Here is a 19,477-nt window from a genome sequence, read left to right on the forward strand (position 1 = left end):
GCTAAGATGTCATGTTTCGACTGTATTTACATGTAAAAGTGCCAGGATTTACAGCGGGGGAAATAAGTATCGGACGTGTCAACATTTTTTTCAGTAAATATATTACCAATGAGGCTATTCTTACAGATTTCGGCTGGTTCCTTGCCTTGGAGAACTGCTTTTTCTTAGCGTGTTCAGTACTTTTTTCCCGTGTCATTCCTCTTTATTACGCATAACTTAATTCGTGGGCTTTAACGTTGTGAATTCTTTATATTTGCGGACTTCTGGAGTGAATACTGACGTCTGGTGAAAATTTCACGTGAATAACCTCGTTGGAAATATATTTACTGAAAGAAAACGTTGACGCGTCTAATACTTATTTCCCCCGCTGTATGAACTCACACTGCGTTTTGGGTTAAACATGAACTAAGGAATGAGTTCAGGTTAAATATCAGCAGGGTGTCCCATGAGTGTTAATTAATGTACTGTATATTATTGGATTTCTACAGACCATGACGAATCTGAGGAAGGAAGAACGAATCCGAATCGTCAACGAGAAGCTTTTTGTTCCTGTCCCCCCCCCCCCCCCCCCCCCCCCCTCAAATGATACTGGATTTAAAGCGGTATAGAAAATGGATGGATGGATGGAGGGATGGATGGATATTGGACCTATGGGACACCTTGTAGAATTAGCAAAGTAGATCAATGAAGTTGAGGTGAACTGAGAAATGTTTGGAAGGTTTTATTTTAACAGGAAAAATCATTCAATCAACATGTAACTGGAAAAGTCGGATCTGGATCACTGGGATTATTACCGAGCGCATAAACCATGTATATTTGTGTTAGAGCTAATACGAACGCCGTGTAACATCAACTACACGACACAGCTTTAGATTTACGTACAAACAGGCTGAAAGGAGAAGAGGGTTCAGAGCTTTCTAATGGAGAGGACGGGGCATGCATGGGTTAACGTTAACCGAATCTCTCAGGTAGCTGCTGAGTGGGCAGACAGACAGACAGACAGACAGACAGACAGACAGACAGACTACTTCAGGTAGATCACTCCCAGTTCTCATCTACACACTCCTACTGAAAGTCCAGAGGAACACAGCTCGAACCAAACCACTGCACGCACACGCGCACACACACACACACACACACACACACACACACACACACACACCCCTCCACTCTGTCTGTCCCTTCATTGTTGTGTTAAGCCCTGTGTCCAGGTGGACAGGTAGGATCTGCTGTTGTTAAGTCTCCAAAGACTTTGTACACACACACACACACACACACACACACACACACACACACACACACACACACTGCTAAAAATGGTCTCTTTACAAGAAATAATATCTTGAATGTAGGCAAATTCAACTAATATTTCTCTCTAATAGATATTTTATTTTAAACAAATCTATTATTATTATTATTATTATTATTATTATTATTATTATTATTATTATTATTATCATTAAGCATATTTCTAGACTTTTAAGAACTTTTTCAGCTTGAAATCAGTCTTATATTTGTCATATAATAATCTCATAATGGAAAATATTACATAAGTGTCCTTTATTCAAGATACAGTTGTATGCAAAAAGTTTGTGCACCCCTGCTCGAATCACACATTTAGTTGAATTTTTTTTTTTTTTAATGAAAAGAAGGAAATACCAACTAATTTTTTAAAAATGTTTTCTTCGAATGTCAATGCACAGTTACTTTGTATTTGTTCAATTAAAAAACATACAAAAAAATTAAATAGTAATTGTGGTAGGTGCAAAGGTTTGGACACCCCTCTCAGAACTTAATTAACTTGTAAAGCCTTAATTTACTCATTAGGACTCGTTACTCAGGTGAAGCCCTTCATTAAGAATAACAATTCCAGAGACTCGTGCGAACTCTGAACAACCATGGGTTCTAAACAGCTGAGTGAGAATCTGAAAATGAAGCTAATTGATGACTACAAAGCAGAGGAAGGCAAAGTCTTTAAGATGTCACTAAGAAATGGAGGTTATGGGGAACTGTGGAAGTAAAGGCAAGAATTGGAAAACCATGAGCATGCCTAGGTGGAACTGCCTGTAAACTGGGCAGAAAGGTGAAGCTGAAGATTTTAAACATGCCATGTGTGCAAGACAAGCGTTCTTCAAGGAAGAGTGGGTGAAAATTCATTAACCAATAATAGAAAGACTCAAAAAGCGTTTGCGAGCACCAAAGGGGGTGTTACAAAGTACCGACTTAGTAGCTAGAGTGACCAAACTTTTTAAACTTCATTAAAAAATAAAGCAACTGTAACAATAACCTTTTAGGGAATGTTTTTAGTAGGCTGCTGCAAAGGATTTGTGCTTACTTCTTTTCTTTCAGAAATCAGTTCAACATGTGATTTGGCCAGGGGTGCCTAAACTAATGTCATTTTTCGCAGTGTGGAAAAATATATTTCTGTGCTCCTCTTTAAAGTGTACTTTTAAAAAGAGTTTAAAGAGTAATTACTATTAAGGGCATGACCTTAATTAAAGCAGGTTAAATACATCAAGCAAACTCAAAGTGAACGTCAGTGACGTGCTCCCCCTGGTGGTAGAGAGTGAAAAGTGCAGCCTGCTGGAACAGTGTATAGGGATTAGTACTCTCTCTCTCTCTCTCTCTCTCTCTCTCTCTCTCTCTCTCTCTCTCTCTCTCTCTCTCTCTCTCTCTCCATTCCTCTTTCTCTGAAGCAAGGAAAATTATATCCTATTAGTTTATCATTTCTATTGTAACAACTCATTCACAGGGACTTGATGAGACAGAAGAGTTTACGCTTTTGCAATTTCTCAGTAACATGATAAGCTGCTTTTACTGTTTACAGCCGCTATAACATAACGTAAGTGATAACTAACCTGAACTAATGTGTTCCGGACGTTCAACAGTATTAAACGTGGCTATAAATGGATAAAAAACTACAGGAAGTTGTTCTCTAATGAATAAAACTGTCAGCATTGGCAAACTGCTGTGTTATAAGAGGAATAGAACATTTCATTAATGGGAAGGATTCGACTTCAGGGTGTTAACAGCGACTCCACGTCATCACACTATCCTGAGGTTGATTATTTTCTTCTAACAGCACACTCTGAAGTGTTTTACTCCTTATTTAGCTAACTCACACCCATGGACTTCACGTAGGATAACGCACGCTTAGCTAGGATTAGTGAATTTTTCCCCCAACTTAAAAATCGGTCAACAGACTCCATATCGGTCACTGCATGAAACTCAGTCTGTTCTGGATATACACCGATAGATATACAGTATCAACATCTATAAAGTAAGATAAAGATAAACACACACACACACACACACGTCACGTGCGTGTAGCAGCTGAAATTCTTTGCCACCGTCAGCCAACGTGACACAGGAGAGAAATCTGACACGAGTTCCATCACCGTGACGACAGTCGGCGGTTTCCACCAGTTGTCATGGTTACACGGTAAGGCATCAATTAAGGCGCAGATTGTGTCCTTATGCTCGAGACTGAAATGGGAGAGAGAATTAAGCCCCGGGCGGTCGGTCTGATTCTGACATCTCTACAGGTGCCATGCTGCGAGCTCACAGCTGCTGGAATCACACGCTGTAATGGAAATTAAATAACCGATCAAAATGGGTTCCTCGTCTGTTCACGAGCGGTCAATGTTTTTGACATTTTCCAAACATTTGCCATATCAGTATGTGCATTACTGCTGTTCTAGGCGACACTTGGACCCAATTTACACCCCATCATCGCAGATCAAACTCACATACGGACTACTTCAGTTGCTCTGAACGCTCACATCAGAACCCGACTTACGTTCAGTAAAATATCCGCCGGGAGGAGAAACTCCGGTCTCGAGGTAAAAAGTAACTGATGTGGAGCACCCGCAGTCAGCCAATCAGCACATACAGGTGTTCGTAAACAGCTGTCAAGCCTGCTGAGCCAGGTACAGGTGTTTGTGGGTGTGGCTGTGGAAGGAACACTGAATCATTGAAGGCAGGGGCTGAATTCGAGGTATATAACAGCCAGCAAAATACCTTCAAGAGGATGGACCACTCTCAGCTTCCACGAGGTCATAATAATATACAGGTACCATTTTCACTGATTTTCAGCGTTCAGGTAACAGATATAACCAGACATGGCTGAGTTTAGGAGCATAAGGGTCAGGTAATAACCGTAAGAGGTTTGACTCGTATGCAAAAAGCGTTAATCACCACCGTTATCGTGGTGAATATCTGTACTAGTACAAGAACATACCACGATAATGTTGAATTCTCTATTCTGATTGGTCAGAAGGTGTTGATTAATATCTATAACAGCACAGTCCTGACAGTAGCTCTGGCTGTAATTCAAATCATATGTTTATATTAATGCCCTCCTTCTAATACGCCATTGTTTCTATAGCAACATCTCCAGATGACGTCAGGTGTTTATTTAACATTCATAGAAGGAGTCTCCAGTGTCAGTGCGTCGTAAGCGTCAGACGTAAAGTCTTTGCGGTTTTTCAGTAACATGACGAGCTGCACGAGGACACGACCGTCTATAGCTGCTCTACCGTACAGTAAGCGAGAACAGGTACTCAATTTGCAGACAGTTCACAACATTAACTGGATCAAAGGTATACACTATGTAAAGTACACACAAGTACGTTGTACGGCCAAAAGCGCGCACGAAGCCAGCTCCGTGAAGACGTGGTGTGTGAAGGGTGGAAGAAGGTAGAAGAACTGGAGCGTCCTGCACAGAGTCCTGACCGCAACCCCGCTGAACACCTTCGGGATGAACTGGAACCGGAGCGTCCTCACATCAACATCAGCACCTGACCCCGACCTCACTAACGCTCTCGTAGCTGAACGGACGCAGATCCCCACGGCCACGCCCCAAAATCTTCCCAGAAGAAAGAGTGGAACCTAATAGAACCTAAAAAAAACCTAATAGAAACCATAACAGAAATTCTAATGGTTTCCTCTACAAATACCATTACAAACCACCAGCTGTTAACCGTTAAAACCATTACCAAACGCTTCCCATTACATACCAGGACGTATTAAGGACCTAGGTCCTTAATGGTATCCACTAGACATAACATGCCATCAACAGAAGGCAAGAAATTACCACTAGAGACCCCCCCACCCCCCACCCCCAATAGAGTGGAACCTAATAGAAACCATAACAGAAATTCTAATGGTTTCCTCTACAAATACCATTACAAACCACCAGCTGTTAACCGTTAAAACCATTACCAAACGCTTCCCATTACATACCAGGACGTATTAAGGACCTAGGTCCTTAATGGTATCCACTAGACATAACATGCCACCAACAGAAGGCAAGAAATTACCACTAGAGACCCCCCCCCCCCCACCCCCCCACCCCCAATAGAGTGGAACCTAATAGAAACCATAACAGAAATTCTAATGGTTTCCTCTACAAATACCATTACAAACCACCAGCTGTTAACCGTTAAAACCATTACCAAACGCTTCCCATTACATACCAGGACGTATTAAGGACCTAGGTCCTTAATGGTATCCACTAGACATAACATGCCACCAACAGAAGGCAAGAAATTACCACTAGAGACCCCCCTGGCTACCAATACAAGTTCCATTAAAACCAATACAATTCTCATTATCACCATTAAAACCATTACAAATTCTATATCTATTGTTTGTTTGTTTGTTTGTTGTGTTGTTTCGGCAGGGACATGACATGACATGACATGACATGACATGACATGACATGACATGACATGACATTAATCATCGGCATGGCTGTAAGCATTGCTGGCTGTTGCTATGGCAGCAATTAAGCCAGGAATACAAAGTGGTCTAGGGTGCGTGGAAATGCAGGAATGAGACATTATGTTTGAAACATCCAGAGATTTGAAAACAAACGAGTCTGGGAAGGAATTTACACAGCTGATGATGGATTTCCGGCTATCTGGAGGACGTCACTCATATCAAGTCAAGCTGCAATCTGGATGCAGCCTAAAGGATGGGGAGAACACGAACACACACACACACACACACACGGCCCTCCTCCTCGTCCTCCTCCTCCTCCTCCTCCTCCTTCTCGCGCATTCAGCACCACGGACAAGCGAACAGCGCGCGAGCACCGGCGGATACGGAAATATGCGCTAATAAGAGGAAATAAGAGGAAACCGTGCTCTATTTCAGACGTCTCAACACCTATTTTCCCAGCATGCATGGCGTTTAAGTTGCTCGCAAGCTCTATATAGGTGCATGATGATGTTATGATGATGATGATGATGATGATAACGGACGCTTTCTTTTTTTCACGCCCCACTCCACCGTGCAACCGGACCGTTACACGGGGCTCGACAGCATCACCGTGAATCCGCCGCCGTCGTCTTCTGCTCCACCGCCATCAGAGGAGATGAAACCGGCGACGTCTGCACGTTTCAAGCGCGAAAACGTCCGAGCAGCGCCTCGTGCCGCGGTCTCCGGTTAGTGACATGAAAACGCGGACTAGAAAGAAGGAAGAGGGCTGAAAATGAAAGGGGGACACCTTTCATGTGGAGCATAAAGAAATAAATAATTTAAAAAAAAAAAAACACCTTCAGAGACTAGTGATGTGCATTGCAATCTTCAAAAAAAAAAAAAAAAAAAAAACACCACCAAAAACCCAAAACAATGACGTAAGGAGGCTTTGAAGATTCTAAGATAGCTATATATCTGGACGCAAATGATTTGCATTGGCTGGATTGTGTGAGTGCTGTGAATCGTTTCATTACCTACAACACACACACACACACACACACACACACACACACACACACACACACACACACACAATCTCTCGCTCCTCTTGGATTATTAGCATTTGCTAAAAAATCTTGTAAAAATCCAGCAGCGTGGCACCAACGCTACAGCAGCGGAGACCAGGAGGAACCCGGAGGTTCTGGAGATGATCAAGACACACCGCTACTATCAGTGATCGTCTGTTAAGCATTATCCGCAGGTTTCCACCGAACTGAGCTTCAGGAACGCTACAGGGACGCTCCGAGGAGACGTAACTTAATGGAATGGTCTTCTGCGAACCGTCGTGCACGCCGCTTCGTGATCATCTTCCACTACGAACGCTCGCGTCCCGGGAGAAACCCCTGTGATCATCCCAACCGTAACTAACCCACACTGATGCGAGTTCTTTGGTCGCGCTCAAAGCGCGCCTCGCTACCATGGGCTGTGTCCAGAGCTTCAGCTGCAAGTCGCGTGTCAAACGCGAGAACATCAGCGTGTGCGACATGTCGGCTACCATCGACCAGTGCCCGACGGTGATCGAGGAGAACTCGCCGATAGTGCTGCGCTACAGGACGCCGTACTTCAAGGCCTCGGCCCGCGTGGTCATGCCGCCCATCCCTCGCCATGAGACCTGGGTGGTTGGATGGATCCAGGCGTGCACTCAGATGGAATTCTACAACACGTACGGAGACATCGGCATGTAAGTGCATGAGCGTTACCACCTGACCTGCTGATGTTACACCAGGTGACGAAGTGCTACAAAGCTCCTGATTATCTCCATATTGGTGAAAGCGAGCCAAAATTTCACTCCCATGCATTTTCAGTCATTTCTAAAGATCTAGCTACATAAGCTACGTCGCGGTCGCTCGGGTCACCGTAAGTCGCCGGGTCTCGTTGAAAATGAACGTCTCCGGTCGCTTCGTCCATGTGAGTCACTGTACGTGTGAACGCACCTTTACCGCTTTTGACTAGCGCCACGGACTCTGATCAGAATCTCAACAGGCGTCACGCTGTACTTTCACGCCACAGCGCTGGTATAAAATCCTCGAATTTCTTTCTACGTCAGTGCGCTCGTTCTAATACGTTAACTGACGCGCGTAATCATCGGTACGGCCAGGTTTTCCTTGACGTCGCGTTTATTTATGTCCATTTACGGAAGGAGTCTCCAGTGTCAGAGGTAAAGCTGAAACTTGAACTTTTCCAACATCTTCTCTATGCTTTTATCCTTCCAGAGAGAGATATAAAGAGAGACTGGTGAGAGAATGACTGTTTATAGCTGCTATAACGTAAGTGAGAACAGGAACTAACTTGTTACACAATATTAAATGCACCTAATAAATCAACGGTTGTTGATTTATTTTCCTATAACGCCACGCCCGGTCACGTTTTAATCCTTATTTAATCAACAGGGAAAAAATGGGTAACCTTTTGCTAATGCTAAGTGCCTAGCTTAACGGCTATTTGCTATTAAATACGTGAGCTAGCCGTACAAGACTCATCTGCGCATGTTAGCTGAAGACAAGGAGCTAGCGTGCTAGTTAACAGCTACAAACAGGGGGGGGAAAAAGCTCAGGAGCAGCTTTTTTTCCGTCCAGAAACCCGAATCAAAGCGTACACACCTCTTCTATGCGCTTCAGAGCACTTAAATAACGAGAATGACGGAAGTCTTTCGCTCGAACACAGACGGGTCAGACAGACAGAGAGCACGAGGTAGAGAAATCTTCTCACACCCTCCTACACCCCTGACTGCCTGACTGGGTTCCTCCACGCAGGGTCTGTTCATGTAGAGGTGTGTGTGTCAGGGACATGTGTGTTTCTGCGTGGAGGGGTGTGTATATGTATGTGTGTGTGTGTGTGTGGGAGTGAAGTCCTGTGGAGGTTGTGTGGGTGACAGATGGAGCAGATTTTGATGACGAGAAGCCAGAACTTTGCGCCAAGTGACACTTCCTGCTTAAAAAATGTGCTCTGATACTGAATCTTTTAACACAGATACACACACACACACACACTCACAGCTGGCCTATGATAACACATACACTCATTACTAACTAATTACTCCACCGCTATGAATTACTCATGGGGACTTTACACGTCAGTGACGGCGTTAAAGCACTCGCAACATCTCTAACGACGCTAGCCTGCCGTCATGATGAAGATCTCCGACAGGAAAAAAAAAAAGAAAAGAAAAGCTGATCGCAGATGCTGACGCGTTACTCTTGTAATATTATGTTAGCGCTAACATCAGGAGCGGATGACAAAACTGGGAACGAAAATTTTTCTAGATTAGCTAGCATTGTTGAATCTTCTGGATAGTTTATGTTAAATAATATAGATTATAAATTACATTTTGCTGCAGCACACACACACAATAATAAGCTCAGTCACATGGTATCAACTGCGTAGCCTCCTGTAGTATAGGGTAGCAAAAGGACGCTTCAGGAAGCTAACAAAGTTATGGTGTTGAGCTGAGCAGCGTTTAGCTACTAGACTGACTTTATCTCCTCGCTGTAACGGAATCTTATTCGGGTTTCTGAAGGGGGAAAAGCTGCCACTGAGCTTTTTTTATGTTCGTAGCTGTTAACTAGCTCGCTAGCTCCTTGTCTTTAGCTAACATGACTATTGTAAGGCTAGCTCACTTACTAGTTATTAAGCTAGTCAGTTAGCTTTAGCAAAAGGTTACCCGCTTTTTTTTCCCTGTTGATTAAATAAGGATTAAAACACGACAGAGCGTGGTGTTCTAGGAAAATAATCAACAACCGTTATAGCACTGGAATCTTATTTAGTGTTACTACCAAGTTAACTTCCAAGCTAGCTAGCTGTTCAGACATTTAGCTTTCAGGAATTCACACAAGTAGCTACCTACCTAGCCATGCGTAATACCTCAAATTGTATCGTGTTGTTAATTAGCTAACTATCTATGCTTAGCTAACATGCTCCAGTGGCAACCCCATGTTCTAAGGCTAGCTAGCTTGCTTAATAATTAGCCGACGCTAGCTAGATTTAGCAAACAGTTCCTCAATTTTTTTTTCAGCTATTAAAAAACAAAACCTTTATTTCTCAGTTTTTATCGATCCGGAACATGTAAGACAGTCGCATGATGTCATATGAGAAGAAAAACATTTTTCTCATCTCCCGACCGAGGGAAAACTTTTCTCCCATTGGGAATTTTAAGGTGCTTTCTGACAGCCAGGAACCGAAACGTAAAGCCACTGCCTACACGTGTATACAGAGGAAATACAGTCTCAAAATAGACTCATCATTTTTAGCTTATATTTAACCTTATAACGAATTAAAGCTGATAAATTTCACTAACCGCTTCAGTTCTGTTAAAGATTAGGAAGATATCAGGCTAATATTTAGCATGAGCACAGCTATACGCTAGTGCTAGCTAATATTAGATTAAAAGCGACAATCTAGTCAACGAGTAGGTGATGAATGACCACTTTCAAGTTGTACAACATGATAGTTAATAAACTGTGTAGCTGATGATTCTTAAATTCCTTCATGAATTACAGAATTGCAGTGACAGCTTAGCAGTTAGCTTGCTAGGCGAATAATGAGTAGATTATATAGATGCTAGTGTTCCACTCTTGAGCCCTTTTGACCCCATTCTGCTTCCACAATTATGATCTCAAGCCCAACATAGGATTTTGGGTGAAATACAACAGCTACCGAAGAATAAAGCTAATGAAATGCATATTAACATGTGCACTGGCTAGCATCCCAGTTTCCCTTTTCACCTTGGACCTTTGCTTCCCTTCAGGTCGAGCTGGGAGCTCCCGGAGCTGAGGGACGGCATGGTGAGTGCGATCAGCGACTCGGACGGAGTGAGCTACCCGTGGTACGGCAACACCACAGAGACAGTAACCATCTCAGGCCCGACATCCAAACCTTCACGCCTCATTGTCAGCATGAACGACAACTTCTACCCAAGCGTGACATGGGCGGTGCCAGTGAGCGAGAACAACTCGCCGCTGCTCACGCACATCACTCGTGACCAGAGCTTCACCACGTGGCTGGTGGCGCTCAACGTCGGCACGTGCGAGAAGATCCTGCTGCATACCATCAAGTGGAGGATGAAAGTGGACATCGCCGTTGATCCCATGATGCCTCTGGGCTCCAGGGCCAGGCTGGTTGGGCCTCTTCACCAGGACCAGCCCAAAATCCTGACCCAAATGGAACCCATTCCCCAGAACGCCATGGGCAAACCCAACGCGAATGATGCCCAGGTGCTCATGTGGCGGCCCAGAAGGGGAACGCCGTTGGTTGTGATCCCCTCGAAGTAGCTGGTTCAGGGAAAAGTAAGTGTGGATAGAGGATAGTCCTTTCCACTGAGTTGGTTTTTGACTCAACCCTTTTCAGGAAATACAGTATATCTACAGCAGGGCAAGCGGAACGTGACAGCTGAGAGTTCTGTTGGTGATATAATGAGCGCCCCAGCCCGATTTGTAAGGCCTTGTCCACGCTAATATGGATCCATTTGAAAACGCATAAGTTGTTTCCGTTGCTGTTTTGGCCTTCCATCCTTCCATCTTCACGTTTTAATGTCAATGTTCTTCTGATCACAGTGCTGTTACCAATCGTTCGTGATGTACCAAACTTTTACTGAATACCTGTATCAGGGCCAATACGGGTCTCAACCTCTGGATTGCTATTACATTGGACCATACATACGTTATATGGCCAAAAGTATGTGTACATCTGAACATCACAGCCATGTGTGCTTTTGAACGTCCCGTTCCAGATTTATTCCTCCTTTTGCTTTTATAACGCGCTCCTCTCTTTCCTCTACGAAGGCGTCCCACTAGATTTTGGGGCGTGGCCGTGGGGATCTGCGTCCGTTCAGCTACGAGAGCGTTAGTGAGGTCGGGGTCAGGTGCTGATGTTGATGTGAGGACGCTCCAGTTCCAGTTCATCCCGAAGGTGTTCAGTGGGGATGAGGTCAGGGCTCAAGTTCTTCTCGAGTTCTTCCAACTGTAACACACCATGTCTTTCTGTACAGGGGCAATGCCGTGCTGGAACGGGTTTGGGGCGTCTTAGTTCCGGTGACGGGAAATTGTAACGCTACAGCGTACAGCGTACAGAGACATTCTACACAATTGCGTTCTTCCGACTTTGTGGCAACACTCTGGAGAAGAAACACGTATTTCGGTGCGACGGTCGGGCGTTCACGTACGTTTGGCCATACAGTGCACTTTTTCACTCTACTGATATATTCTGCTCCATATTTTACCCCATCATGTTGATTGACACATCGCAGGTCTTGCAAGTGCCCACAGGACATAAATTGGACTCTGAAAGCAGAGTGCTGATACTGGTATAATTTTAGAATATAGAAAAAGTTGGGTTAGTGCGTTACTTTCGACAGTGTGATGGATGTCAGAACCAGGAAAATGGGAATCTGTGCTAATCGGCAAGGCGTTTTTTTCGGCTGCTCCAGAGCGGTACAACAGAACAGCATTCACCTTATCAATAGGGCGTCTTAAGTCTTAAGAATCTCACCGATTTCACGGCCATTCGTGGCCAGGAGCCCTACGGTCTGGCTGCTAGGGATGGCACGCTCTCTCCCGGCTCTCGATCAGAGTAATGCTAAGCAATCGGTAAGCTGAGTCCGTGAGCTCACGTATGCTGAAGGGCGTAAACAGCGCTTGCCTTCAAGTGTTCCTGTGATGTAGCGTGAGGAACAGTCCGAAAACATGCAGTCGCTAGATTAACATGTCTTGGAAGAAGCACATGCTAGCCTTCACCCTTCCTGGTCGGTAGCTGTTGTCTGATCATCAAGAACTAGCTAGTGGGTTGGAATGGGCAAAAATACAAATTGAGAAAATGGGGTTCAAAAAAAAACAACAACAGTCAGATGAAAAACAATGTAGATGCACAACGTTGTGATCCTGAGAACAAAGCTTTCAAATGTATCCATCCATATTAGTGTGGCAACCATTCCAGCGTTCTGGGGCCAAACTTTCTAGAACCACAGACAGGACCACTTGCCTTAATTCCACACTACTGCCTTCGACTGGACAGAAGGGGCCGACGAGGCACGGAAACGCGACGTACGGACCGGTGAGCCGCCTTAAAACCAGCTCACATCTGGAGTACCAGAGTACAGAACGGGAACGCGATACCTGACGTGGGAATTGTTCAGAAAAAAAAAAGAAAAGAAAAGAAAAAGGATTGATGAGTTGTGCTTTGAGGTTTGGTTCTCACTGTCGATACGACTTCATGACAGAATGTATTGATTTGTATTAGAACACGTTTTTTTTTTTTTCTCAATAGAAAAGATGAGAAGCCGTGATGGAAAGCATACAGGATGGTGTCAGAGTGAGACGTTGTAAAAAAAAAGAAAAGAAAAGAAAAGAAAATAATACCCTGGCGCTCTAGGCCAAACTTTACACACGAGTCACAGCCTACCTTCTCTTTCATCCGCTCAAACGATTCTGCTATGATATTGTAACTGAGAGGAAAGCTACGGTTCAGTTTCGGTGCTGTTCAGGAAAACCAGCAGAACCTTTTTAAGACAGTCCACGATTGCACCGGTTTGAGACCTGAGCAGTAAAATTAATCACCGTAAAAGATCGTACACGTTTTTTTTTTTTTTTTTTTTTTAATCTCTTTTCCTTTAGAATCCCCGAACTGTTTAAATTTGATTTCAGCACGGTTATAGTGACTAAAATGACACAGACCCGCCAACCCTCGCGTGTTCAACCTTCACGCCGAAAACGCCGATCGATATATCGATCTGGGACGACCGGCACACGCGTAGGTGGTTTGAACTCTCTGATTCAAACCGACACCCCTGGAAGCCCCGCCCCCTTCCTCCCGTCTCACGCAAGTAAGGTTTTGACCCGGCGCTCGCTCCTCGACTCGATTTTCCTGCCAGAAAGATGTACAGATGTAGCAGTCCTGATTTCTGTCAAGGGAAATGGAGAACGTTCTGGAGTTCAGTGCGAAATAAAATCGATCGATGGTCGTTTTAGTTACGGTGAGCACGTTCGCCTCGCACCTCCGGGGTCGACGGTTCGAATCCCGCCTCCGCCCTGTACGCGGCGAGCTTGCATGTTGTCTCCGTGCTTCGGGGGTTTCCTCCGGTTTACTCCACCGGTCCAAAGACGTGCGTTGTAGGCTGATTGGCGTGTCTAAATTGCGCGTGGTGTGCGAATGTGCGTGCGGTTGTACCCTGCGAGGGTTTGGCGTCCTGTCCAGGGTGTGTCCCCTGCGACGTCCCTGGGATGAGCAGTACGGAAAACGGATAGATGGATCTATGTATGTTTGATAGTTAGTAGTTTTTCCGTTATTAGGCACACACTGAAATTTCAGGCACTGAAAGAGTTAAAAAGGCTGACATTTTTGTCCAAAAAAAAAAAATCCAACAAGAATGTCAGCCATGTGAAAGGACTATGTTTTTTTTTTGTTGTTTTTTTTTAATGTACTGTATGTTTGGAGTTTTTTTTTGGCTAGCTACTGCATTTTTACTTTCCCTTTGCCTCCCTCCCCTTTCCCAGGATTACTCATTATTCCCCTTCAAGGTTGGCAGGTCTGTTTACGCTGCCCCGAGCCCCACATGTCCTCGGTCCTCGGTCCTCAGAGCAGCATTCTGGTTTATTTCACAGGCTAAGAACCAGAGATGTTGTGGTGGAGAAGATCCATCAGAGAGCAAAACAACTTCCAAATGTATCAGAAGGCAGAGCTCGGTATTTATTCAGGTCCTCAGAAAGCAAGTGTGAGCGTCTGTGTAAAATAATTACCCCTAGAAAGAAAGGAATGTGTGTCGCTTCGGTACTGATTCAAGAGAGCGAGAGCGAGAGCGGGGGGAAAGAATGCAGCGCTCAGGCTCTTTCACCTGAGAGAGAACCAATACACACAGAAAATCCCAGTGGTGCTCATTAGTGAGACGGGAACCATTCCTACACACACACACACACACACACACACGGTGATAATATCAATGCATCCTGGTGGTTTTATTTGATTTTTAACAGTGCTTTGATTCATTTTGCTTGTTAAATTTCCACAAATACACCATTTCTAAACAACTTTGATTTAATTTCATGATTCAAAATCACATTTTAATCCTCACAGCAACGAGGAGACGAGCGAGAAAGCTTACAGTACTGGACAGTTTAATCGCATCTTCGATTACCGGCACCTTCATTTATTTATTTTTCTTTTGAATATAATAAGGGTTAGTGCAAAAGTTTGCACACCCAGAAGACAAACGACTTTTGGCGTCGTTTTGTTTGAAGACAGTCGCACATCTGGACATTTCGTTTTTAACCGATTGGATGTTTACAGGTTCATTTTCACCCCATTTAAAAAAAAAACAACAACAACAACAAAAAAAAAAAAAAAAAAAAAAAACTATTTTTGCATTCTGTACTATATCTGATAAAAAAAAAATCTTATTACGAACCAATCCACAAGCGCGCAAGAAAAGAATTAACGACACACACACACACACACACACACATAAAAACATCTACGAAACATACACAACATAACATAGCGTTTTAGAGACATAACGTCCGCAGCATGAAATAAAATTCTCGCGCGCGCGTGTGCGTGTGTGTGTGTGCTAGAAGAATTAAACGCACACGTAAACACACGTTCACGCAAAAAAAGGAACTTTTCTGCAGCGACGAGCCGATTCTCTACATCGTACACGCAGTTATACGAGATCTCTGTTTCAAACTATAATAATATTAATCATAAGTTGAAAATATTAGAGGATTTTGCATATTTGCGTAACGGCGTACTCTTCCTGTAATATATCCTGAGCAAAATGAAGCTCATCATAAACATTAACGTTTACTGTAAAACTTTAGTCATATTACGGGTCGAGTGCCACGAGCAGCGCACGTGTCTCCGAGCTGACGGGGGGAAGAAAGTGTATGCGTCTTGTTCAGCTTGATCAATATAGTGTTCGAGCTGATTTAATATAATAACGAATAAACACATTTTTAATAAAAAAAAAAAACTTCAGCAAAAACAAGAACTCGACACCAACGGCCCACGGATATTTTCACCAAGTGAAAAAAAATATTTTTTTTGGGGGGGGGGGTGGGGGGGGGGGGGTGGGAGAAAAAAGAAAAAAAAAGAAAAAAAAAAGATTTTCACCACATGAAAGTATCTTGAATATGGTCAAGATTATCTAGTTTTCCGATTTTACGATCACAAGATTATTCACAAGATTACTCAATCTACTTCTAGCCATTTTGACTCATTTCCAGCTTTAAAACGTTCTCATTCCATTTCTTATATTCGAGATATATATATATATATATATATATATAGTAAATGTTTAAAATGAGCAAAAATGATCTAAGAAGACTTTTTCCCCAGGGTGAAACGAGTAAAAAAAAAACGTTTCATCTTATATTTGGTTTATTGTCTAATCCTATAATAGAAATTTCAACCATGAAGATATTTTCATTTATTTATTTATTTATTTATTTATTTATTTGCAGTGCACCGCAAACAAGTCCAGTCCCTCTTGTTACGAACGTGTACGTCTGAAGTACCCTTAAAACGTACTCAAGACGGGAAAGCGGCTGTTAAGGGGAACTATATCTCGGACGCTTTGAGCTTGCCGTGACCTTTGACCTTGTTTGGATCGGGTTCCAGAATCTGCCGGTCACGATGAGAACTCCGTACAAATCTCGCAAACGTTCGACCGCTCGTTCTGGAGACGCGGCGCTAACGAGAACCTCGGAGGACGTGACTGGATAAGGTGTTCGAAACATACAAATACAGGGATGTTGTGATTATTTTTTTTTATTTGATTGGTTCGCAGGGCGTCTGTTTGAGAGTGAAGGCGTGTATCGGGACTGAAGGATGTGACGGAAAGGTCGGGCGATCGAGAGGGTTTTTTTAGAACAGATCCAAACAAAGCTCAAGCAGACGAATACCAGAAACGTGTTTCGCCGATCGTTCATCGTTAGTAACTGACCAATCAGGGTTGCCGTGGTTTAAATTAGGCTACTAGTTTGTTTTTAGGAAACACCTAGAACCAACTAAAAATTCGTTAGCTATTGAGGGAAACAAACAAAAAGGTCCCGAGCACATCTCTAGTCCAGACCAATTATGAACTGGAGTGATGTAGTTGAGGTTGAGGAACGGTCCGTGTGTTCTCCGTGGGTTTTCTTCCCGCGTAACCTGGGTGTAACGTAAAGCTGTTTTTCCTCACAACGTAATTTTATCACGAGAAACTCTCGTGCCTCGTGAATGGGACAGGTGCCGCGTGCGCATCGGCGTCTTCGCCATCGTAAATTGTAACAATCTCCCGCTGGCTGTAGTATTAAGAGATACTACCTCCGTATACAGAGAGAGGGCGCTGTTCCCTTCTCAAGCGTCAGACGCTAACGTGGACGTCGTCGATCGCTGACGGAGAGCCGTTTCAGCCGGAGCGAGTTCCCGAGCAAAGTATAAACAGATTTGCTCAGGAGCGATGCTGCAGGACTGCGCTAGAACGATAAAAAATAATAATAATAATAAAACAACGCTACGAACGGACGAAACAACGCAAATGAAACCGGTTTAAAGCGGAATACAGACCGAAATATTTCGAGCACTAATCAGATACAAATTCACAGTGTCGCTGTGTTCGACCCCTAGGGGAACGAATACATTATTGGGCAGTCAGATCATCAATGCATGGAAGAAAGAAAGAGAAAAAGTCATCTCAAAACTATTTCAATGTTGGACCGCGAGGTTTGTTTTTGTCCGTCAGAGTTTAAATAAAACCTGCAAGCATGCGCGCGCAGTCATCTAGACGCGGCCCGAAACACGGAGCGCGGCGAAGACGTAAAAGGTTCGAGTGGCTCTAATGAATCCAAGCTCAGACAAGTCCTCATCGACTCTCAAAAACAAACCAGCAGACGGTCGGTCCTGGAGATCGCGCGAGGGATTTCAGCAATACGAAGGCGCTCCTGACCCGCGACGTGGCCCAGGTCGCTTTACTCGAGCGGTTTAACGGCCGAACGAAACAAAAAGGTTTATCCGAGCAACTCTGCACACATGCACTGTTTTTAAAAATGCTTTTAAAAAAAAAAAAATTATTGTAAAAATTTTTTTTTTTAAATAATAAATTTAAAAAAATAAAACACGATGCCTCACCGGAGTGGGAATACAGCCATGGCAACAGCATGTGATCTACAAAGCCTTAAAAAATTTAATGAAGAAATATTATTTAAAAAAAAATTTAATACATTTAAAAAAAAATCTAAATAGAAACGATTAAAGAGAGAGCGAGAGTTCGCCTGTAAATGAATGACAAGTAAGAGATATCAGAGAAGAGTTAGCGCTGGAGTAATGCTACCTAATACAGTACACATTTAACAAACCAGTATGATGGGGTTGTGTAGAAGCGAGAGAGAGAAATAAAATACCACACACACACACACACACACACACACACACACACACGAAAAATCCATTACAGGGCTGAAATCTGTGAGCCTTGCTCATTTTGTTTTTGTATTGACTGTTTACAATGTCACCGTAAACAGCGTTATCATTTTCTCTGCACTCGTGAAGCACTTTTGGGGTGAAAACATCTTCAGGAGTGAGTGTTTAACTTTATATGAAATAAAAAAAATGAATAAAATTAAAAAAAAAAAAAAAAAAAGTGTGAAATGAAAACCCGGCTACTGTGGTGGACATGTTGCAGAAAACAGGCTTGGGTCGATGTTTTCCTGAATCTTCCATCATCGGGGAATATCATTATTCAGAAAGTTATTCAGAGAGTGACGCACTCATTTTATTGATTTTTTTTAAAGCGAGGATCAAATGAAGTACGTAAGGAATTGAAACACTCGCCGTTGTAGGAAAACAAACGATCGGGCGAAGCCGAGCTACTGTTCCCACCTCGGAGATGATTACTTTACGATAACGACGTGTTCCGAAATGTTCTGTGAACATTCAAAAAAAAACACACCGTTATTTTATACAGAAAAGCCACGTCTGTATACGACGACAATCTGATATTAATCCGATTAAGACGATACTCTGATTAAGAAACCAGCATGTAAACAGAGATTATTGACGACCTTAATCCGATTAAAGTCACACTCGGAGTAAACACGAATGTTATTAAGACGTGTGGAGTGTTCCTGTTTTAGTCGCGTTACAGACACGTACACACTTTAATCACGCTATTAACGTCGTGTGGGAGTTTTCACCGCATCGTGAGACAGGACACGTACACACACGGCGGCGCTCGACCGTTTGACGGCGAACGAGAGAGCACGGCCGCGTCCCAAACCGCGTACTTACCTGCTGTATAGTAGGAGAAATACATGTATCTCGGCTACTATACAGACGGCGAGTACGCGGTTTGGGACGCGGCCCACGGCTTCAAGCGCTCGTCTATTTGCACGTCCGGCACGACAAATAATTAACCGCACTCGAAGATTTCGTAAAATTAAACATGAAACACCCAAAACCGTACACGGTCCCATAACGAAGACCGACTGTACGTCGATACGTGAAATTCCGGAGGGACGTCGGACGGCGTGACGTGGGGACGTAATGACGTGTGCCGATAATCCATCTATGTTCTAGAACACGTAACACAGGAACATGAAAGGAGTATTCTAAAAGCGACTCATGTAAACACCTGAATCAGAATATCGTCTTATTCAGAATACGGTCGATAATTAGATCACCGCCGTCCGTGTAAACGTCGTCAGTGTGAAAAAGTCCATGAAACAAGCTCCTGTTCTCACGTAATGTTGTA

General features: G+C 43.5%; 1 protein-coding gene across 1 annotated transcript; it reads left to right on the forward strand.

The window, feature by feature from the left end:
- The first annotated feature begins 6,045 nt into the window (after positions 1 to 6,045).
- On the forward strand, positions 6,046 to 13,675 carry fam78bb (family with sequence similarity 78 member Bb). The gene is made up of 2 exons (XM_017467281.3): positions 6,046 to 7,444; positions 10,508 to 13,675. Exons 1-2 carry the CDS (start codon positions 7,182 to 7,184, stop codon positions 11,028 to 11,030), a joined length of 786 nt encoding a protein of 261 aa, XP_017322770.1. The 5' UTR covers positions 6,046 to 7,181; the 3' UTR covers positions 11,031 to 13,675.
- The last annotated feature ends 5,802 nt before the right edge of the window (positions 13,676 to 19,477 follow it).

This window comes from Ictalurus punctatus, chromosome 5 (genome assembly GCF_001660625.3).
Source record: "Ictalurus punctatus breed USDA103 chromosome 5, Coco_2.0, whole genome shotgun sequence".
NCBI classification, from domain to species: Eukaryota; Metazoa; Chordata; class Actinopteri; order Siluriformes; family Ictaluridae; genus Ictalurus; species Ictalurus punctatus.

Bases quoted from the DNA above. Each gene is read 5' to 3' on its own strand.
- fam78bb (XM_017467281.3), top strand. From the start codon at position 7,182: ATGGGCTGTGTCCAGAGCTTCAGCTGCAAGTCGCGTGTCAAACGCGAG. The intron at 7,445-10,507 runs GTAAGTGCATGA...GCTTCCCTTCAG, and splicing joins ACGTACGGAGACATCGGCAT to GTCGAGCTGGGAGCTCCCGG.